The 23734-nt window shown below is 41.1% G+C and overlaps 1 protein-coding gene across 1 annotated transcript; it reads right to left on the bottom strand.

Annotated features, from left to right (window-relative positions):
- Positions 1 to 7458: 7458 nt before the first annotated feature.
- Positions 7459 to 23438, bottom strand: tsn14 (Tetraspanin-14). The gene is given in 9 exon segments (NM_001140012.1): positions 7459 to 9720; positions 9818 to 9931; positions 13939 to 13989; positions 14177 to 14302; positions 14701 to 14871; positions 17364 to 17510; positions 18070 to 18120; positions 22481 to 22570; positions 23405 to 23438. Coding segments are annotated over 8 exon segments (807 nt in total). The 5' UTR covers positions 22562 to 22570; positions 23405 to 23438; the 3' UTR covers positions 7459 to 9654.
- Between the last annotated feature and the right edge of the window lie 296 nt (positions 23439 to 23734).

The raw sequence follows: 23734 nt of genomic DNA, 5'->3' as shown, positions 1-23734 counted from the left end.
GAGGCAGAAAAAGAATTATATTCAGGAAATATATACTTTATGTATTATATATACAGTATATATTATATACTGTATGTAGTATATATAAAAAGAAAATCCACTGTAACCGCTAACCACAGGAACACTCAGGAGTCCACTCTCAATGAATGTACAGTAGACAACCTGTTGCTGCCGCTCTGCTAATCATCAGATAGGGGGAGGAGCAGAAGTAGGGTGCCAACATTGGGTAACATGATTGGGTAACTGATTAATAAAAAAACTGCTAATAAATAAATGTGACTGGTAAATTGTGTGAGTCAGGGGCTGGGCCCAAGCCCACAGGGGGTCCAAGCTCGTAGGGGGCCCAAGAGGCATTTATTTTTATTTCTTACATGTAAATTACATTGTTTATACTATTCACATTTTTTATCCAACCACAGAAATTCCTATCAATGTTCAAAATACACCCCATAATGACAAAGCAAAAACAGGTTTTTCAAATGTTTTGCTAAAATATCATATTTACGGAAGTAGTCAGACCCTTTACTCGGTACTTTGTTGAAGCACCTTTGGCAGCGATTATAGCATCGAGTCTTCTTGGGTATGACGCTACAAACTTGGCACACCTGTTTTTGGGGAGTTTCTCCCATTCTTCTCTGCAGATCCTCTCAATCTCTGTCAGGTTAGATGGAGAGCGTCGCTCACAGTTATTTTCAGGTCTCTTTAGAGATGTTTGATCAGGTTCAAGTCCGGACTCTGGCTGAGACGCTCAAGGACATTCAGAGACTTGTCTCGAAGCCACTCCTGCGTTGACTTGGCTGTGTGCTTACGGCCGTTGTCCTGTTGGAAGGTAGTAAACCTTCATCCCAGACTGAGGTCCTGAGTGCTCTGGAGCAGGTTTTCATCAAGGATCTCTCTGTACTTTGCTCTGTTCATCTTTGCCTCAATCCTGACTAGTCTCCCAGTCCATGCCGCTGAAAAACGTAGGGATGGTACAAGGTTTCCTCCAGATGTGACACGTGGCATTCTGGCCAAAGAGTTCAATCTTGGTTTCATCAGACCAGAGAATCTTGTTTCTCATGGTCTGAGAGTCTTTAGGTGCCTTTTGGAAAACTCCAAGCAGGCTGTTATGTGCTTTTTACTGAGGAGTGGCTTCAATCTGGCCACTCTACTATAAAAGCCTGATTGGTGGAGTGCTGTAGAGATGGTTGTCCTTCTGGAAGGTTCTCCCATCTCCACAGAGGAACTCAACTCCCTGACCAAGGCCCTTCTCCCCCGATTGCTCAGTTTGGCTGGGTGGCCAACTCTAGGAAGAGACTTGGTGGTTCCAAACTTTTTCCATTTAAGAATGATGGAGCCCACTGTGTTCTTGGGGATCTTCAATGCTGCAGACATTTTTTGGTCCCCTTGCCCAGATCTGTGTTCCTCGATACAATCCTGTCTCGGAGCTCTAGGGACAATTCCTTTGACCTCATGGCTTGGATTTTTCTCTGACGTGCACTGCCAACTGTGGGACCTTATATAGACAGGTGTGTGCCTTTCCAAATCATGTCCAATCAATTGAATTTACCACAGGGGGACTCCAATGAAGTTGTAGAAACATCTCAAGGATAAGCAATGGAAACAGGACGCACCTGAGATCAATTTTGAGTCTCATAGAAAAGGTACTGAATACTTGTGTAAATAAGGTATTTCTGTTTTTTATTTTTAATACATGTGCTAACATTTCTAAAAACCTGTTTTCCCTTCGTCATTATGGGGTATTGTGTGTAGATTTCTCAGGATTTGTATTTATTTAACCCATTATAGAATAAGGGATCGAGGGTAACCTAATCCCAGTGATGGGATTGCTAGCATGGCGGGAAATTCAAAACATCAAAAATCTAATAATTTCAATTTCTCAAACAATCAACTATTTTACACCATTTAAAAGATAAACATCTCCTTAATCGAACCACATTGTCCGATTTTCAGAGGCTTTACGGCGAAAGCATAAAGTTAGATTATGTTAGGAGAGTACATAGCCAAAAAAGTACACACATCCATTTTCAATTCAAGGACAGGCGTCACCAAAAGCAGAAAACTAGCTAAGATTATGCACTAACCTTTGACAATCTTCATCAGATGACACTCCTAGGAAGATTATGTTAGACAATACATGCATTTTTGTTCTATCAAGTTAATATTTATATCCAAAAACAGCATTTTACATCAGCGCATGTCGTTGAGAAAATGTGTCTCCCCCAAAACTGCCAGTGAATTTACAAAAAATACTCATTATAAAACGTGGTTAAAGTATTAAACTGTTATTCAAAGAATAACGGTTGCATTCTCCTGAATGCAACCGCATTGACAGATTTCAAAATAACTTTACTGCGAAAGCATACTTTGCAATAATCTGAGTACTCTAGTCAGAAAAATACACTAGTCTATACAGATAGCCGCCATGTTGGAATCATCTAAAACCATAAATAACATTAGCAATATTCCCTTACCTTTAATAATCTTCATTAGAAGGCACTTCCAGGCATCTCAGGTCCACAACAAATATTGTTTTTTTCGATGAAGTTCATAATTTATGTCCAAATAACTCCATGCTGTTCCGTGTTGTTAGCGCGTTCGGTAGGCTACTCAAAATGTAGGGCGCGGGAGGGAAAAGTCACGACGAAAAGTAAAAAAAAAAATCTATTTACGTTCGTTCAAACATGTCAAATGTTGTTTAGCATCAATCTTTTGGTCCATTTTTAACGTGAAACATCAGTAATATTTCAACCCAACCTCTCCTGTGTCTTGAAATACGTTTTGAAAAAGGTCTCGCCTCACATGAACGCGCAATAATGAAGTGACGACATCCCAGGGACGTCAACTTCCCTTCCTTCTCATTCGGTCTCTGTTCATCATAGACGCTTGAAAATGAAAAATGAATCCTTTGTCACTGTGTGTTTTATTGGCAATGACTTGAAAATAGTACAGCCACAAAATTTTCATTTCCTGCTTGTATTTTTTCTCAGGTTTTTGCCTGCCATATGAGTTCTGTTATACTTAGAGACACCATTCAAACAGTTTTAGAAACTTCAGAGTGTTTTCTATCCGAATATACTAATAATATGCATATTCTATTTTCTGGGCCGGAGTAGTAACCTGTTTAAATTGGGTACATTTTTCATCCGGCCGTGAAAATACTGCCCCCTAGCCCCTAGAGGATAAGGCTGTAACGTAAACAAAATGTGGAAATATTCAAGGGGTATGCCTACAGTCGGGAAGGCTGCAGTTTGGGCAGCATGTGCGCCAAATATAGGTTACAGCCTGTTGTGTTTAAGCCATAACCATATAATCCATAGAAGGGTGTTTTAACCGTTTACCCTGGCAATTTGACTGTTAAACAAAATCAAATCAACTTTTATTTGTAACATTAGCCGAATACAATAGGTGTAGACCTTCCAGTGAAATGCTTACTTACAAGCCCTTAAACTCATGGGTACACTAGCAATGGATGCCAGTCCTGACTTGAATGGGAACTGCCATCTATGGATCATTTTTCTGTGGTTGCTTGCGGCTGTCAGTTTGCCTTTTGCAGATTTCAAAATACAATCACAGGAAAAAAATACAATTTCAACAACTCCCAATGTGTAGCTAACAGCAGCACTTTTGCAGTTGTTCATCTTCAGATCTTCAGGTTATTGCCACGAAGAGCACATCGGCCATCACCGTGAGTAGCCTATAGCTTCATCTTCATCATTAGGTGAGTCAGTGTTCCACTGGAAATTGTATTTAGTAGCCTACTGTAGCCTATGATATATATATACTGTATACAGTACACAGCATATTGCCCCTAATATTGCACAATCTGTGTGTTGCTTCATTGGCCTGGGCTATTGTTTGTTTGAAATCAAGACCAGATGTTAGAGTAGCCACTCATTTAGGTAATTTGTGTGGTATTAAAAAATATTCAGATAATGTATTCTGTCATGTAAACAAAGAATTGCATGAAATGTGCTTTTAAATGGTCAATTGTTTTTCGGAAAACATTTCTGTTCAACTGTAGCTTTTGCCACATGGCAAACGTTATTATGGCTTTATTATAAAGGGGCTTTTTCTTCAACAGTAAATTTACCACGCTTCATTGATTTTGTACGTTTGCCCACTTACAAAGAAATGATCAGTCTATAATTTTAATGGTAGGTTTATTTGAACAGTGAGAGACAGAATAACAACAAAAAATTCCAGAAAAACGCATGTCTAAAATGTTAGAAAATGATTTGCATTTTAATGAGGGAAAAAAGTATTTGACCCCTCTGCAAAACATGACTTAGTACTTGGTGGCAAAACCCTTGTTGGCAATCAGAGAAGTCAGACGTTTCTTGTAGTTAGCCACCAGGTTTGCACACATCTCAGGAGGGATTTTGTCCCACTCCTCTTTGCAGATCTTCTCCAAGTCATTAAGGTTTCGAGGCTGACGTTTGGCAACTCAAACCTTCAGCTCCCTCCACAGATTTTCTATGGGATTAAGGTCTGGAGACTGGCTAGGCCACTCCAGGACCTTAATGTGCTTCTTCTTGAGCCACTCCTTTGTTGCCTTGGCCGTGTGTTTTGGGTCATTGTCATGCTGGAATACCCATCCACGACCCATTTTCAATGAGCCTGGCTGAGGGAAGGATGTTCTCACCCAAGATTTGACGGTACATGGCCCCGTCCATCGTCCCTTTGATGCAGTGAAGTTGTCCTGTCCCCTTAGCAGAAAAACACCCCCAAAGCATGTTTCCACCTCCATGTTTGACGGTGGAGATGGTGTTCTTGGGGTCATAGGCAGCATTCCTCCTCCTCCAAACACGGCGAGTTGAGTTGATGCCAAAGAGCTCCATTTTAGTCTCATCTGACCACAACACTTTCACCAGTTGTCCTCTGAATCATTCAGATGTTCATTGGCAAACTTCAGACGGGCATGTATATGTATTCTTGAGCAGGGGGACCTTGCGGGCGCTGCAGGATTTCAGTCCTTCACAGTGTAGTGTGTTACCAATTGTTTTCTTGGTGACTATGGTCCCAGCTGCCTTGAGATCATTGACAAGATCCTCCTGTGTAGTTCTGGGCTGATTCCTCACCATTCTCATGATCATTGCAACCCCACGAGGTGAGATCTTGCATGGAGCCCCAGGCTGAGGGATATTTACAGTTCTTTTGTGTTTCTTCCATTTGCGAATAATCGTACCAAATGTTGTCACCTTCTCACCAAGCTGCTTGGCGATGGTCTTGTAGCCCATTCCAGCCTTGTGTAGGTCTACAATCTTGTCCCTGACATCCTTGGAGAGCTCTTTGGTCTTGGCCATGGTGGAGAGTTTGGAATCTGATTGATTGATTGCTTCTGTGGAAAGATGTATTTTTTACAGTTAACAAGCTGCGGTTAGGAGCACTCCCTTTAAGAGTGTGCTCCTAATCTCAGCTCGTACCTGTATAAAAGACACTTGGGAGCCAGAAATCTTTCTGATTGAGAGGGGGTCAAATACTTATTTCCCTCATTAAAATGCAAATCAATTTATAACATTTTAGACATGCGTTTTTCTGAATTTTTTTGTTGTTATTCTGTCTCTCACTGTTCAAATAAACCTACCATTAAAATTATAGACTGATCCTTTCTTTATCAGTGGGCAAATGTACAAAATCAGCAGGGGATCAAATACTTTTTTTCCTCACTGTATTTGATAAAATATATAATTTGGCATTTACTACTATAGCCAACAGAAACACATTGAATGACACGTTCATTAATGTAAAAAAAATACATTTCAGAAATGTTTTATTTTTTGGGGGCACATATTTAACCCCTTATTTTTGTTGGCACAAAACTACCTCTATACTTCCATTAATTTGTATGGGTTACCTTCAGACGAGTCCCGTGACAGGAGAAAAGGACAACATTGTGTTCGTGAGAGTATCCCGTTTTCACAGTGGGGTCATATTAGTTTTTAGCCCAAACGGTTCAGATGCTACAGACAGAATTGGCACATCAGCGTTACCAATTTCAGACAAGTCACATTGGACCATTCGGACACGACAGACCTTTTCGTGAGAAGACCAAGTTTCAGGATGACTCATGGTCTAACAAACACTGCTGTAGCTCGTCTACCTTCCACCGCATAGAGCCGGCATGGGCGAATGCAGTGGATGCAAAATAACATATCTCTATCTTAAACTGACAGATTTTGATGGATAAGTTTTTATTATGTTACTTGGATTGATGCATGGGTGCATCAATATAGTCATGGTGGCAGTTAATAGATGTAGCCTGTTTGAAATAATGAGCGCTTCTAAAGACCTCAGCGTGCTTAAATTCGGCTGGCGCCTTGCCGAACCGAATGAGTGTGCTCCCGTTCTCCCTTAAAAGACATTTGCTTTAAAAACAAGAAAAAAAAGCACCCATCGTATTGTTTGTCCATTTTGAGATGCCATAGCCACTTCCTCAAAATATTCAGAATGAATGTAAGATAACTCAAGAAATCTGTCATTCATTTTGACGTTTTTAATGAAGAGATCTTAGAGGCGCAATTTTTCTGTTTTGTGCAGTATTTTTTTTATAAAAATACATTTGCTTGACAATGAGTCGTCTTCGTTGAATGACAGGAAAGACTTTATTGAAGAATCCCTACTGTTGACCAATCACTGATGAAGGGGTGTAGCCTCCAGAAACAGCCGAAGTCCAAAACTTCACAAAATAACATATGCACAAACTCTAAACTTCGGGAAGCATAAGGACGCCTTTACAGTCACCTTTTCATGTTGTTTATTAAAAATACTTTACATTCAAATCATATGGTTTGATTTCAATACCAAATGGTAGATCCAGGTAGTCACAGAAATAGGTGTTGGTTAAATGAGGATTTTAAAGAATGGAGCTGCATATTTTTTGTACTTATTAACTTACTCATCAGCAACTTTGATCTCGTTGTCAGTCACTCAATTAGCCAATGTCCCCCCAAAAAATTAAAATCTAATTGGTAAGTTAGTCTAGCCAGCTATCGACCAGGGGCCCCCCATTGATTTTGTTAGTCACTCATATTATAAACTGCAAACATTTCTCTTCAGGACCAGCACTGACTGCATGTGTGTATGCAGACCCGGAAGCCACTTCGGCCCCTCGTGATGAGTTCAGATTCTTTGTGGCCCCCACCCCCATCAAAGTTGCAAGAATGTCTCAATGTTGCAATAGACCTATTCCTAGTTATTTTAAAACAGTCAGCCATGAAGGCTGTTCAGGGTTTCTATTTACTTCCCACAATGAACACAAGAGGGCTCTAAAACACAGCTAAATCAGTACTGTTTTAGAGTACGTCAAATCCTTCGACCAAGGAGGCACAAAAGCAAGTAGTAGCCTTTGCACTTTTCAGAATATCCAACGACCACCTTTTAAGTGTATGCCTGGTGAAGGTAATGTGACTAAATTAATGTCATCTGTGATGATTAATAACACTGGGAAGTTTAACAAAATGGACAAACATACTTTATTGTTTATAAAAACCTATCCAGAATTAAGAAAATTCACATTTACAAAATGTCATTACATAAAACAGATAACATCCCTTTTGTTAAAAACACACATGATTACATGGAAACAATCAGTAACACACCAAAAAAATGTTTTGTCAAACTACATGACAGACATTCACCAGCAGATCTGCAGTTGAAGGCATGAATGACCGTCAACTCCATTGCTTCTTTTATCTTGTAACTTATATAGCTCAACTCTAGCATTCATGAGATAGAAAACCCCATAAAATACATCCTCAATTAACATTCCATAACCCTCCATAGATTACTCTGTAAAACTCCCCTTTCTAGTACGAGGACAGCAGAGTAGGGGAAACGAGCAGAGTATCTTTGGACAGGATGGCAGTAAAGCAAACTCAATGTGTGGAAGGACTGGCAGTTAACTGGCATGAGGCAAACACCTCCGCCAAATATGCATTCAGAACGCTTTGAATAATGTTAAGCCAGGTGTCACTTGGATGATTGCTCGGTGCCTTGTTGAGGTATATAGTCTGAACTGAGAGGAGAGACGCTGGTGGGTTGGGCATCAAGTACAGTTGTAATTGTATATCTTCTCCATAAAGTTCCATCGGGCAGCCCCATCAACACAACAGCAAAATAATCAAACTCCGCTACTCTGAGGGCTAACAACTAACTAATACTTCACGTACGGGTCATCTAACACTGATCAAAATAAAACATGTCAACTATCTACATACACATTGAATCCACAATTCACTTTCCCTTAAGGAAAGTAGTATGTATCTGAATGATCAATACCCATCTTCTGCTCAGAAGCATTTGATGCACGTTGTGGACTGACAAGTTTGTATGACAAGTTATGAGACATGACTTATAGAAAAGACATGGCTTGACTGACAACAAGTCAGAGGTTCAGCAGTGCACATATGGGTTTGAACAGCTGTAGACTGATTCAAATGCTTAAGAGCTAGCAGAATTTTCCCATTGCTTAGCTGAGAGGTAAGAGACAATGGTGGTTCCAGTTGAAAGCCTGTCCTAACCTAGTCCCCAAGGTCAAATTGCTGTTGCATAGAGCATGGTAACACTGAGCAACAAAGTGGGATTTGAAAAGGGGTGTGGATAAAATTGAGGTGGGAGACAGCGAGCCTGATTAGATGAGACTGAAATATGGCAAAAATAGCCAATTATTATAAATGTTCTATCACATTGCCATATTATTTTTGAGGAGCTCAATTGATTCGGAGTTCTGGATTTAAAGTTTATATCTGAAAAAATATTTCTCGAAGTGTACTTTCAGATTTTCTGTACTCACTTGTTTAAATCACCTGTGCTGCTCAAGCTTTAAAGTGCTCAATGGTGGGGGAGGTTCTAAGGGTTATGCTAGATGGTGATAGGTTAGCCAATTAAAACAATGGTTGTTTAGTCCGCTCCTGCCATAGACTTCCAGTCGAGTCAAGTTCTGAGGCGCCGTGAAACCAGACGGTTCGACAGAGCCGGCTGGTGGACGAGATTAGCCGTCACACAATGCAGTGCTGAGATCCTATTGATTCAGAAAGAGCTCTAGGACAAAGTCTCATATTGGAGCAATTACATCTTCACTGTTGTGGTAGACAACTCTTACTGCTCGCACAGTCTGATATTCTACAATTCTAGTCATGGAATGCTGCAGGCCAGAGAGCACACTGTTTAAACGCTTGCGACGACTTCATTGGTTGTTTTTTTGATCATTGTTGAGGTATGATGAATTCACCCAGGATTCTACCTGGGTGTATTGGTTAAGACACTGTTCCCAGGAAATATGTTCACAGTGTCTGAGGCAAACAATACAAGAATGTATCTAATTCAAAAACATATTTAAAGGGAAACCCAGAGGCTATTTTTAAGTGGTTCGTTGAAGTCTGACTGCAATCCTGTGAGAGAAGGCACATACGAGTCTAGTTGAATAAGGCAGCTTCATGTCCACTGTGCAGGCTCTGCAGAGGTATCAGTCTCCAGAGACTGACAGAACAGTCCAAAGATAACGAGCCATAGGTATGGAAGTATTTTTGCCCCCTTCTCTCATCCCTTGCCGGGCCTCAGAGAGGGAGATCAGAGAGAGGGCGGAATGGATGGTGGATAGTTTCTCTCTCAGTACAGTACCCTGTAGGCCTATGCATTCCACCACACCCCTCACTAGTAGTTAAACTTGACCTTCTCAATGTCGACAATCAGTGTCCGAGCCAAGAAGATGCCCATCATCTGAAAAGGGGGAAGAATTCACAGCATTAGCTAACAATAGATACGAATCCCATCAGCATATAAACATGTACTCTCCTTTCAATATAGATATATTTACTTGAAGCAGAGATATAATGATGAATACTCCAGCTACTATGTAGAGATTCCGTGGAAGCCATTCCTCTAAGGCTGGGATGCAGCCCTTGATGTAAATATAGTTGATCCAGTCCCCCTGCAAAAGGAAATGAGAGTTATATGGAATGCTCTCCCATACCTTTGTATATACCGGCTTACTCAAATCACCTTACATTAAGTGCACCAAGACTTGTACTTAGTGTATCTTGTAGGGATAGACCAAACTGATTGTTTTTTCAAATACCGAAGTAGATTTGACACCAAGTGTTTGTTGTCAAGAACTTTCCCGAATTAGAATATATATTTTTTTTAAAGTCAAAAGGATGCATTCTGCTGCTGTGTAGCTATTATCCATGACAGCCTATGGCAATATCTCAGTGAAATTAATATTGACCATCACAAGGGGCAGAGGGGAAAGGTCAAAATTAGCAAATAGATAGTTCTTCTGCAATTAATGGGCAGCAGTAACAGAAAGGTCGCTGGTTCGAATACCCGAGCCAATAAGGCAAAAAATATGTTTGTACCCTGGAGCAAGGCACTTAACCCTAATTTGCTCCAGGGGCGCTGTACTACTATGGCTGACCCTGCAAAACAACACATTTCACTGCACCTATCCAGTGTATGTGACAAACAAATAATATGAAGAATTGATGAGTCATCTATGATGAATAGTGAAACTCAGCTCTTCCATTTCAACATAAAAACTCCCATTTATCTAGAAGCATCTGCTGTGTCTAAGATATTTTTCATGATAAACAAAAAAGACAAATCAGTTTGCCTCATAAGTTTGAATAACAATGAAGATTAATAGTTCATTCTGAGCCAGGGGACCAGAACCGATGTAAAACAGGGTGGATTTGCAGAAAAACAAATTTAAGCCCCAGCTTTGAGAGCGACCACTGGAACACTAGGCCAAAATATAGATAAAGGATAATTTATTTTCAGCCTGCCGTTCTTCGTAGTGACAAGAGATTAACAGGGACAGGAGGGAGCCTGCCTTTCGTTCAGCAGTGATAACACCAAATTTGTGTTTCTCCCATTTGGGTAATGGGAAGAAAAGGCACTGTCGATACAGCTTAAATGACCTGACACTAAAGCCTGTATTATCTACCCTTAAGAAGAAATGGAAGTTTACTTTCTGCACTGAAATTGCCCTGAAATCTAATCTATTACTTTGCAATGTTTCCCTTTCACAGAAATAGTCTTACTACAGCTAGTACAGAGGTGGATTGTTGCAAACAATAGACATGGATGCATATATAGGCCATATAAACATACAGTTAAGACATGCAGTAGGCTATCGTAAAGACAAATAGCGATTCCTCCAGATTATGTGTGGATATCAAAAGTCGCTTTGGATAAAAGGGTCTGCTAAATAGCATATATTACTATATGTACACATACATTTGAAGTCAGACGTTTACATACACTTAGGTTGGAGTCATTAAAACTTGTTTTTCAACCACTCCACAAATTTCTTGTTAACAAGCTAGTTTTGGAAAGTCGGTTAGGACATCTACTTTGTGCATGACACCAGTCATTTTTCCAACAATTGTTTACAGACAGATTATTTCACTTATAATTCACTGTATCACAATTCCAGTGGGTCAGAGCTTTACATACACCAAGTTGACTGTGCCTTTAAACAGCTTGTAAATTTCAGAAAATGATGTCATGGCTTTAGAAGCTTCTGATAGGCTAATTGACATAAATTTGAGTCAATTGGAGGTGTACCTGTGGATGTATTTTAAGGCCTACCTTCAAACGCAGTGCCTCTTTGCTTGACATGATGGGAAAATCAAAAGAAATCAGCCAAGATATCAGAAAAAAAATTGTAGATCTCCACAAGTCTGGTTCATCCTTGGGAGCAATTTCCAAACGCCTGAAGGTACCACGTTAATCCGTACAAACAGTATGCAAGTACAAACACCATGGGACCACGCAGCCGCCATACCGCTCAGGAAGGAGACGCGTTCTGTCTCCTAGAGAGATGAACCTACTTTGGTGCGAAAAGGGCAAATCAATCCCAGAACAACAGCAAAGGATCTTGTGAAGATGCTGGAGGAAACAGGTACAAAACTATCTATATCCAAAGTAAAACGAGTCCTATATCGCCATAACCTGAATGGCCGCTCAGTAAGGAAGGAGGCACTACTCCAAAACCACCATAAAAAAGCCAGACTACGGTTTGCACCTGCACATGGGGAAAAATATCGTACTTTTTGGAGAAATGTCTTCTGGTCTGATGACACAAAAATAGAACTGTTTGGCCATAATGACCATCATTATGTTTGGAGGAAAAGGGGGAGGCTTGTAAGCTGAAGAACACCATCCCAACCGTGAAGCACAGGGGTGGCAGCATCATGTTATGGGGGTGCTTTGCTGCAGGAGGGACTGGTGCACTTCACAAAATAGATGGCATCATGAGGGAGGACAATTATGTGGATATATTGAAGCAACATCAAGACATCAGTCAGGAAGTTAAAGCTTGGTCGCAAATGGGTCTTCCAAATGGACATTGACTCCAAGCATATTTCCAAAGTTGTGGCAAAATGGCTTAAGGACACCAAAGTCAAGGTATTGGAGTGGCCATCACAAAGCCCTGACCTCAATCCCAAAGAAAATGTGTGGGCAGAACTGAAAAAGCATGTGCGAGCAAGGAGGCCTACAAACCTGACTCAATTACACCAGCTCTGTCAGGAAGAATGGGCCAAAATTCACCCAACTTATTGTGGGAAGCTTGTAGAAGTCTACCCGAAATGTTTGACCCAAGTTTAAATTGTTTAACCTGTTAGGGCTAGGGGGCAGTATTTGCACAGCCGGAAAAAAAAAAACGTACCCGATTTAATCTGGTTACTACTCCTGCCCAGTAACTAGAATATGCATATAATTGTTGGATTTGGATAGACAACACCCTAAAGTTTCTAAAACTGTTTGAATGGTGTCTGTGAGTATAACAGAACTCAAATGGCAGTCAAAACCCTGAGACAAATCCTGACAGGAAACTGAAATCTGATGTGTGGATATCACTTCAAACATTTGCCATTGAAACACACAGGGGCTTGCGATTAATTTATTCCACTAGATGTCCCCAGTCTTTACAAAGTGGTTTGAGCCTCCTACCATCAAAATTGACTGAAAGAGAGGATGTTTACCTTTGTCACAGGGGATGGGCCGTTACCATTGTGACGTCGGCGCCCATGGGTACTCTCCCTTTTTGAAACGTTTAAGACAATGCAACCGTCCCAATGGAATATTATTGAAGCCCTGGTTGAAAAAGCCCCTAAAGATTTATGTTATACAACGTTTGACATGTTTGAACGAACTTAAATATATATTTTTTGCTCTTTCCTGACGACAAGTCAGACGCACACGGTACATTTTCACTAGCCTTCGGAGCGCGCGAACACTATTGGGACATAAATTATATATAAATATGAACTTTATCGAACAAAAAATGCATGTGTTGTGTAACATGATGTCCTAGGAGTGTCATCTGATGAAGGTTGTCAAAGGTTAGTGCTGCATTTAGCTGTGTTTTGGGTATTTGTGATGCATGCTAGTTGCTTTGAAAATGGCTGTGTGATTATTTCTGGCTGGGTACTCTGCTGACATAATGTAATGTTTTGCTTTTGCTGTAAAGCCTTTTTGAAATCGGACATCGTGGTTCGATTCAGAAGAGGTGTATCTATAAAACGGTTTAAAATAGTCATATGTTTGAGAAATTGAAGTTATAGCATTTATGAGGTTTTGCATTTAGAGTGACGCGATTCCACTGGCTGTTGATTAGGGTGGGACGCAAGCGTCCCACTGGCCCAGACAGGTTAAGGCAATACGACCAAATACTAATTGAGTGTATGTAAACTTATGACCCGCTGGGAATGTGATGAAAGAAATAAAAGCTGAAATAAATCTCTACTATTGTTCTGACATTTCACATTCTTAAAATAAAGTGGTGATCCTAACTGACCTAAGACAGGGAATTTCTACTAGGATTAAATGTCAGGAATTGTGAAAAACTGAGTTTAAATGTATTTGGCTAAGGTGTATGTAAACTTCCAACATCAACTGTACATGTGATGTGTGCACTGGATAGGGTCATACCTTTAGATGTTTACGGACATCATAGCCACACTGGGTGTTTAAAACTGAGTCCTGTGGAGAGAGAGAAATAAACAGCTCGAATTAGTCCGGTCAGTGTCAAGGACTAACAAGAGGCAAACCTAAAAATGAGCATGACAGTGGCAGTTATAACAACTAGTAGAGTGACTTATTCAGAGAGATACTGAAGGAGCAATGACACCAAGAGAGACATGGAGATAAGGGCAGGCAGATTACTCACTGCAGGGTCACTGAGGCAGCAGGAGAAGGGCACTCCGCACCTCTCTCTGCTGGGGTTGTTGTTGGTGCAGTTGAAGTAGACGTTCAGGTTCCAGTCGTCAGGCTCCTTTGCTCCGCAGCAGTGGTTCTAGGACAGACAAGAGGGAAGTTTGAGTCAGATGGTTCTAACGAACCCGAACACACACCAACTCCTGAAGTGTATTTCCATACCATACATCTGACAGTGTAGGACTGAGCACACAGTCACTTAGTGGACAGCAGTTCAAGTATCATCAGGTCCCTAGAGAACAGGCCATCGTAGCAAGGCTTGTGAAAGCAAGCACACAATTACACAGCAACACGAGGATGTATGAACCATCTCGGGAAGGGGTTAGGAGGAAAGGAAGGAAACAACATGACTGAACCGATGTGAGAGACAGCAGGTTATTAAGTAACTTCGTGTCTCACATTCTCCCTGCCACTATATACCATTACACACCCCCAACAGCAACACGCTGCATAGCTCTCGTTCTCTGCCTCTCTCACCAGCTTTTGCAGGGAGTCAATGAGGTTTTGCAGGTCGATGTCCTCTCTGTAGGCCTTGACGTTGGCCAGGAAGAAGTCGTTGATCCACTCTCTAACGTTGTCCTGGAAGACGAACGCCAGCACGGCCGCAGTCAGTTCCAGGAAGAAGATTAACCCGATCACCCCTGAGAACTAGAAGAGAAAAACAAGTTAACTATACGTGGTGGGAGACTGATAGAGAAGCATCAGAGTCAGAGACAACAGACTCAAATACAGGACAATAGTAATCTTGGTAGTATGGCTTGGTAGTGTTCTGCATAGGTAGAAAAAACTGCTTAAAGATAAAACAATTGCATGCCCTAATCAATGAAGGATGTGGTTAATGAAGAAAACTGGCTCTCATGAGGACCACCACAAGAAAGGAAGAACCAGAGTTCATTAGAGCTAACTGCACCTCAGATTGCAGCCCAAATAAATGCTTCAGATTTCACCTCAACATCAACTACTCAGAAGAGACTGCGTGAATCAGCCCTTCATAATTGAATTGCTGCAAAGAAACCACTACTAAAGGACACCGATAAAAAGAAGAGACTTGCTTAGGCCAAGAAACACAAGCACTGGACATTAGACTGGTGGAAATCTGTCCTTTGGTCTGATGAGTTCAAATTGGAGATTTTTGGTTCCAACCGCCGTGTCTTTGTGAGACGCAGAGTAGTTGAACGGACGATCTCTGCGTGTGTGGTTTCCACCGTGAAGCATGGTGGGTGTGAGGGTGCTTTGCTGGTGACACTGTCTGTGATTATTTTGAATTCAAGGCACACTTAACCAGCATGGCTACCACAGCATTCTCCATCCCATCTAGTTTGCGCTTAGTCAGACTATCATTTATTTTTCACACACCTCCCGGCTGTGTAAGGGCTATTTGACAAAGGAGAGTTATGGAGTGTTGCATTAGATGACCTGGCCTCCACAATCACCCGACCTCAACCCATTTGAAATGGTTTGGGATGAGTTGGACAGCAGAGTGAAGGAAAAGCAGCCAACAAGTGCTCAGCACATGTGGGAACTCCTTCAAGACTGTTGGAAAAGCCTTCCTCATGAAGCTGGTTGAGAGAACGCCACGAGTTTGCAAAGCTGTCATCAAGGCAAAGGGTGGCTACTTTGAAAAATCTCAAATATGCTTTGCATGGGAAATACACATGCGGATATCATCACGGTAGTTGGAACCAAAAATCTCAAATTTGGACTCCAGACCAAATTTCCACCCGTCTAATGTCCACTGCTCGTGTTTCTTGGCCCAAGCAAGTCTCTTCTTATTATTGGTGTCCTTTCGTAGTGATTTCCTTGCAGCAATTCGACCATGAAGGCTTGATTCACACAATCTCCTCTGAACAGATGTTGAGATGTGTCTGTTACTTGAACTCTGAAGCATTTATTTGGGCTGCAATTTCTGAGGCTGGTAACTAATGAACTTATCCTCTGCTGCTTAGGTAACTCTGGGTCCTCCTTTCCTGTGGCGGTCCTCATGAGAGCCAGTTTCATCATAGCGCTGGATGGTTTTTGTGACTGCACTTGAAGAAACTTTCAACGTTCTTGCTATCTATCTCTATATATCTTCTGTATACCACCCCTTCCTTGTCACAACACAACTGATTGAGGAGGAAAGAAATTCCACACATTAACTTAAGGCACACCTGTTAATTAATGCTTTCCAGGTGACTACCTCATGAAAGAATGCCAAGAGTGCAAAGCTGTCATTGAGGCAAAGGGTGGCTATTTGAAGAATCTCAAATATAACATATTTAGATTTGTTTAACACTTTTTTGGTTACTACATGATTCCATGTGTTATTTCATAGTTGATGTCTTTACTATTATTCTACAATGTAGAAAATAGTAAAAAATTAAGAAAAACCCTTGAATGAGTAGGTGTGTCCAAACTTTTGACTGATACTGTGTGTGTGTGTGTGTGTATAAAAATGTTTTTGTGAAACGAACAGCTGACTGAAGAGTCAGTTTGAGGCTGTTTCTGTGGTAACATGGACTCTTAACGTGATGAAACGTTTTTGTTTCTAGCAAGGCGATGCCAAGGTAATGCCCCCTCCTTGAACCAGCAGCACAGAAAAATGGAATGAATAAAACGTGCTTGGAAGTTCTATCCCTGGCAATTTGACCAGTAATTTCATGAACTCAAACATGGTTGCCTGGTATATTCATGCAATAACTCCCATGGTAAAGTAGAATGTATGATAACTGATTTGGCTCATACAATGGAATACATTTTTTGTAAAGTCACTTGAGTTGAATCAACAAACCACAACACATGTTGATGGGTATACTTCCTGCCTTGCTACTATGGGTGAACTCGCAATGGCCACCAGTCCACCCCATATACCAGCACGCTTGAATGGGGATGCCCCTTCTATTCATGATATTTCTACTACAGCACATGCAGTCAAGAGGAGAGGAGAATGATTACTTTTTTCTACTCAAATGGTTATTAGTGACCTCGGTCATTTGGCTGACCAATAACCGTCACCCAAAATTCCATGACCGTCACAGCCCCACTTGTAAGAGCAGCTAAAATGTGTACCAGTATTCTATCGGTATGCTATGAGACCCCCAAGAGAGAGAGAAAGAGCAAGAGAAATAGAAAGAGTATTGTTGTGGTGGTGCAGTACTCACAAACTTGAGGAGGCATATGTTCTCCCTGAGTGCTCCTACACATCCTGCAAAGCCCAGGATGAAGGTGATCGCTCCCACCAACAGCACCAGCCACACGGGGTCAAAGCCATGCAGCCGTGTCACCTGTGTCAGGTCCAACAGTACTCCCTACAGGAGTGAGAACAGTTGAGTTAACCGTTGAGCTAACAGATCCCCAGGGTATTGGGCATGGCGACACAGGACGACGGGTGAATTACATAAAATACTGTATGACCTTTCAGACATGGATGAGAGGCTGATACCATTTCAAGCAAAGCATCAACATGCAAGTAGACAGTCATTCCGAGAATAATGAATGCCACATTATAAAGAATTCAATACATTGAATAAATTACATAGCGTATCTCATTAAAAGCTGTCGTGTTATCCTTTAACATTAATATCTCCAATACACATTTGAATAACCTCTAATCTAGCGGTTCAACCCTACAGAACAGACATTGATTAAAATGTGTATTCAGCTTCAAGCTGTGTGTAACAATAGGGGAAATTAACTGTGAATTTGATGGTTGTGAATGTTTTAAAAGATGTGATGGCCTTGATGACAAGTCTGTGGGCTGAAGGTCTGGCACAAACACAATTACACAAACAGAGTCAATGAGTAGAGATTAGCTGTCTGTACAGTGGTGAAACATTTACAGGACAATGGGAGAAGCTGCTCCCTCACCTTCTCACTCCAGGCCCAGAACCCAATGGCGATGAATGCTGCTCCAGCCAGCTGAGGAAGGAAGCAGACCGACTTTTTTCTGGCGTGTTTACATTTTTTACTTGGTGTGTTCAGTTGTTTACTTTTATATTTAACATTTTCACATAGGCATTAGGGAAAACTGCCACGAAATAATATTAAAGCATAACTAGGTATAACAAAAAAAAGAGGGAGCCTGCTAATAACGAAAATACTGACCATGTCTATAATTTCAAAGGGCACCAAAATTCTCAAGAAATTGCCAAAAATAAAAAAAATACATTTAAAAATAATAATAAAAAAAACAGGAAGAGATGGGTTATAAGTGGTTATTGCGTATCTTTGAACTCAGAATACAACTGCCCTATCAAGAGATGAATTAACGAGCTTAACCAAAATCCAAAACAGAAGCATTTCTACATTTCCTGTTGACACAGACCAAGAGAGGAAGCTAGCAAATATCTTAATGAGTCTCATGTTCACTCGCTAAAACAGGAAGTAGGGGCTCTAAAGGTTATTTCTTAACCCTGGATGTTGGAAGGACATTAGAGAAGTAGGCTAAAGCAACAAAATAAATGCTCACACTCTTCTTTCATTTAGAAATAAACAGAAATAGAGGCTGTTACCAGTGGAGGATGTTATCAGAGGGAATGGCTATTGAAAAAGTGCTCTGTGTAGAAAGATAGTGGCAGGGGGAACCAGGTCAGCCAGCAAGGGCTGCCATCTGCCCTCAGATGTTGAAAATGGTTTTAGTAAATCAATGTGTTCTCTACATGGGCTTCCCAGACATTCTTGCCTTAAAAGAACACCATATTAGTCCCTCCAGGATTTTGCTGGAATTTGTGATATTTGCAGGCAAAAATGTACAGTGATTGGTTGAAATTTCGAGCTCCATTTTTGTACTGCGGTGATGGGTCAGTTTTATGCAATAATATTGTGATGATTTGACTGACAGAAATAGTGCAGTGATTGGTCAAATCTGCAAGCCCTCGCATAATAAATCAGGAAATTGTTGATTTTGCTAAGTATGTTGTGATTACACAATCCTGGAGGGACTGCTATATGCTCCACCTCATGCCGAGCATAAACTACACGACTTTCAAAATCCTAACATCGCTAAGCCGCACATTAAACAAACGTCTTTCTTGTAGTTTTTTTGGTCTTGCCAACATAGTGGTGCACACACTAAACGATGTGGCACAGACTGGGGGTCACACACTACAAGATTCTTCACTTTGTCGTGAGGATTCTCGATACCACGCTGTCTCCTGAAAATAATGACTGATTCGATTGTAAACGTAGCTGGAACAAGCAGTGGCTAAAAGCAGCCACAAACACATTCAATCAGAAATGCACACTTGCCATACAGAGTTGAATCACCTAGCCTACACATTTTGAATTTAGTAAAATTGCTTGTGAACTTCAGAGCTGTAGTGATTTGACACTGGCTTTGGTTAAAGACAAGTACAAACACATACTAGTAGTAATCGCTCTGGCTCGACAGTCTACACATTCTGGGTGATGCGATACATCATCATCTCACTGGCTTCTCTGGCAAGCTCTCATTGCTGATCAGCGTTCTCAAAACGTGCCGTTGCACATCTCACTACAAGAGCACTGCCGATTTGTGCTGATAAAATGTGTTTGAAAATATGGGAGCATCTGGGACGGCTCAAAGACGGGATCGATAGCCCTCAGATTGCGTCGGTGACAGCCGCCCACCCCGCGTAAGCAACAACATGGTGATTTTGTCTCCAATCTCAAAAACTTGTCTGGGACAGCTAATTCGGGGTCAAAATCATGCAGTGTACGCCTGGCTTTAAAGTTGCAGTATTCTTGAGTATCTGATTTACTGCTCATGGCTGACTCTAGCAAACCAAACTCCAAGGTGAAGGAAGTTTATGATTTACTTCACCAGAGTGGAGCAGAGACCAGGCTTTTTGGAATCTAGCTCAGACTACATCAATTCACTCATGGGCAATACTTAAAAAAAATGTTTTATCATGAAACGCCTACTCTGTACCTATGTTTGTCCTCTGTAGTTGCGGGCCTTGTTTGCTGAAATCCATATTTAAAAAAAAATGTTAATAAAATACAACCACCAACGTTTTGCTCATGTCTGTTTCTCAAAAGATGGCAATTTAGCATGAATGTGCATGTGTCAATTGATTCTCCGATGACGTAAACCTAGTGCTCCAAATAATCATTGTCCAATCAAATCACACAATCTACAGATGGTGTGCCGACCAATCGAATTTCGCAGATCATTGCAGGTGCCAGTAAACCCAAAATTTGGCACATTACTTTATTGACTTGGCGCATTTTCTATCCAGAGATACTGAGAAATAACGAGAGAGAAATCATAAAAATATACTTTTATTTTACATATTACAATCATTTTATAGCAGGGGTCTACAACAGGTCGATCGCGAGCGACCAGTAGCTCGCAGTCCACCTATGAGTAGCTCGGCAAACAATTCTGAAAGTACATTACATTTATTTTTATTGCTCTAATTATGCTGGTAACCATTTTATAATAGAATAAGGCACCTCGGGGGTTGTGTCGTGCTTAAGAACAGCCCTTAGTCGTGGTATATAGGCTATATACCACACCCCATCGGGCCGTATAGCTTAATTATAACATTTGTATCTATTATTTGCTTACTTTGCCATGTAATTAGCAGCAGCAGTACAGAACCACAGCTAGACCAGCACATTAGATGGCACATTCCTCACCTCGCTAGATGTGCAAGTAAAGGGTCAGGTGCAATAAAATGGGAATTACAAAAAATGTATATTTGTTCATTTTCTTCCATACACACCCCCCCCCCTTAAAAAAAATGGTCTTCACATTGACTCAGGACATCCAATTTTATTGTTTATCTATGAACAATTGTACATTTTAGAGTAAAAAAACAAAACAAGTAGTGTACTACTTCCTCTGGTACACTAAGGGCCCGGGGAAGAATTGCAGGTGAGATGAGAAGAATGAGGGGTGCATCACTTGAGTGGGTTGAGTCACTGACGTGGTCTTCCTGTCTGGGTTGGCGCCCCCCCCTTGGGTTGTGCCATGGCGGAGATCATTGTGGGCTATACTCGGCCTTGTCTTAGGACGGTAAGTTGGTGGTTGGAGACATCCCTCTAGCGGTGTGGGGGCTGTGCTTTGGCAAAGTGGGTGGGGTTATATCCTGCCTGTTTGGCCCTGTCCGGGGGTATCATCGGATGGGGCCACAGTGTCTTCTGATCCCTCCTGTCTCAGCCTCCAGTATTTATGCTGCAGTAGTTTATGTGTCGGGGGGCTAGGGTCAGTCTGTTACATCTGGAGTATTTCTCTTGTCTTATCCGGTGTCCTGTGTGAATTTAAATATGCTCTCTCTAATTCTCTCTTTCTGTCTTTCTCTCGGAGGACCTGAGCCCTAGGACCATGCCTCAGGACTACCTGGTATGATGACTCCTTGCTGTCCCCAGTCCACCTGGCCGTGCTGCTGCTCCAGTTTCAACTGTTCTGCCTGCGGCTATGGAACCCTGACCTGTTCACCGGACGTGCTTGTTGCACCCTCGACAACTACTATGATTATTATTATTTGACCATGCTGGTCATTTATGAACATTTTAACATCTTGACCATGTTCTGTTATAATATCCACCCTGCACAGCCAGAAGAGGACTGGCCACCCCTCATAGCCTGGTTCCTCTCTAGGTTTCTTCCTAGGTTTTTGGCCTTTCTAGGGAGTTTTTCCTAGGGAGTTTTTCCTAGCCACCGTGCTTCTTTCACATGCATTGCTTGCTGTTTGGGGTTTTAGGCTGGGTTTCTGTACAGCACTTTGAGATATCAGCTGATGTACGAAGGGCTATATAAATAAATTTGATTTGAGTAGCTCAAGACATGTTAATTTATTATAAGTAGTTCTCATGCTAGAAATGGTTGGCGACCCCTGTTTAATAGCCTAGATTTAATTTACAAACGTCAGAGATTCAATTGATGGAAGTTGCCATCTTCGAGACACAGAAACGAGCAAAAAGTCAGTGGCTGCATTTGATTGTTCATTGAAAAGGTATGAATTTCAGCAATAAAAGAAAGGCACGCAACTAGAGGTCAAACATTGGTACAATGAAGGCATTTCAGGATTTACCTTTTTTTAAGTATTGGGCAAATCGATGTAGTCTGAGCTAGATTCCACAAAGTCTGGTCTCTGCTCCACTCTCTTGGTACATTTCTTCATAAACTTCCTCCACCATCGTGTGGAGTTTAGTCCGCTAGGCTAACTCAGGCCAACTATACAGCATATGCATAACTGCATTCATAGCATAGCACCAAATGAGAAAACGGGGTGTCACAGCATGCCTGCATTACTCATGGTTTACAGGGCTACCTACTGCTTGTGCTACTTACCCAAAATATGATGTTGTAGCTGAACATGAGGTACTTGTAACAGAAGCTGACTTCTGCATTTTCATAACGATAGTAGTGCATATTTTTCCTCTGTGTTGAGAGACAGGAGCGAGACAATAACAGTTAACATCTTGTCCCATCTGTGTGCTAAAGGTTGACCTACTAACGTTAGCTAGATAATTATCTAACGTTATTTGTTTATCCAGCTACATGTTCATAAGGCTATCGCTTAGCTAGCAACATAGTTCGCTCACTAGCTAACGTTAGCTAGCTCATCTGAAACACTGAATCAAAAAATGAAATGGTAGCTACAACTGACTGTTGGCCAGAAAAAGCCAGCTAGCTGGCCAAACTAACGTTAACGTTAGTTAGCTAACTAGTTAACAACTAGCTAACTAACCATCATCCGATTTGCTGTACACTGTCAGAACACCAAGAGCTAGATAACAATAGCTATTCGCAGAGTTAACGTGACTGTAGCTAGCTAACGTTAGACAGCTTACTAACGGATTCGTTACCTGGCTAACGTTAGTTGGTCAACACAATTAATTTATACGGTGGCTAGATAGCTAGCTGGTTATCACTAGATACTATGATACAGATGGAAACACAGCTAACTTAACTAAGTACTAGCCATAGTGGCTATCCGGAAAATAAATATTTTGGTAAACAGAAGCCATTCACTAGTTACTGAAATTAGCTAACGTTAGTCAAAGATTAGGACTCAATGTCAGCTTCGTTGCTAGCTAGCGTAGCGATTAAGACAGTGTTCTTTTAACTAGCTAGCTATCTTGCTCAAAAAATTAAATATTCGGCAAACTTCACATTTTCAATATAGATAAAGTAGCTACGTTACAAAAACTAAGTTTTTATATTTATTTTATTTGTTGCTACCTATCAACTTTCCCATTATCAACAACTCACCGCGGCTTTGTTTAGCGCTGCATTGCCTGTTGGCCAAACATATATCTTGATTGAGTTTCGAAAACTCTTTGCAGACTTTGTACTCCACTTCCTGTAAGGGCAGCAGGCCACGCCCAATTTTCTCATATGTTTTTGTTTTCGTGTTACCGAAAGGTTACACGTTAGAACTTTAATTGATATGTGATTGGGTAGTAATAATATAACGTTATTTGTTTATCCAGCTACATGTTCATAATGCTATCACTTAGCTAGCAACATAGCTATGCAAACTCAACAAATCAACTTTAGCTAGCACTTAGCTATGCAAACTCAACAAATCAACTTTATGGA

This window comes from Salmo salar, chromosome ssa01 (genome assembly GCF_905237065.1).
Source record: "Salmo salar chromosome ssa01, Ssal_v3.1, whole genome shotgun sequence".
In the NCBI taxonomy this organism is placed as follows: Eukaryota; Metazoa; Chordata; class Actinopteri; order Salmoniformes; family Salmonidae; genus Salmo; species Salmo salar.
Note: the sequence above shows the minus strand (reverse complement) of the source record. Positions and strands in the feature narration are given on the sequence as shown.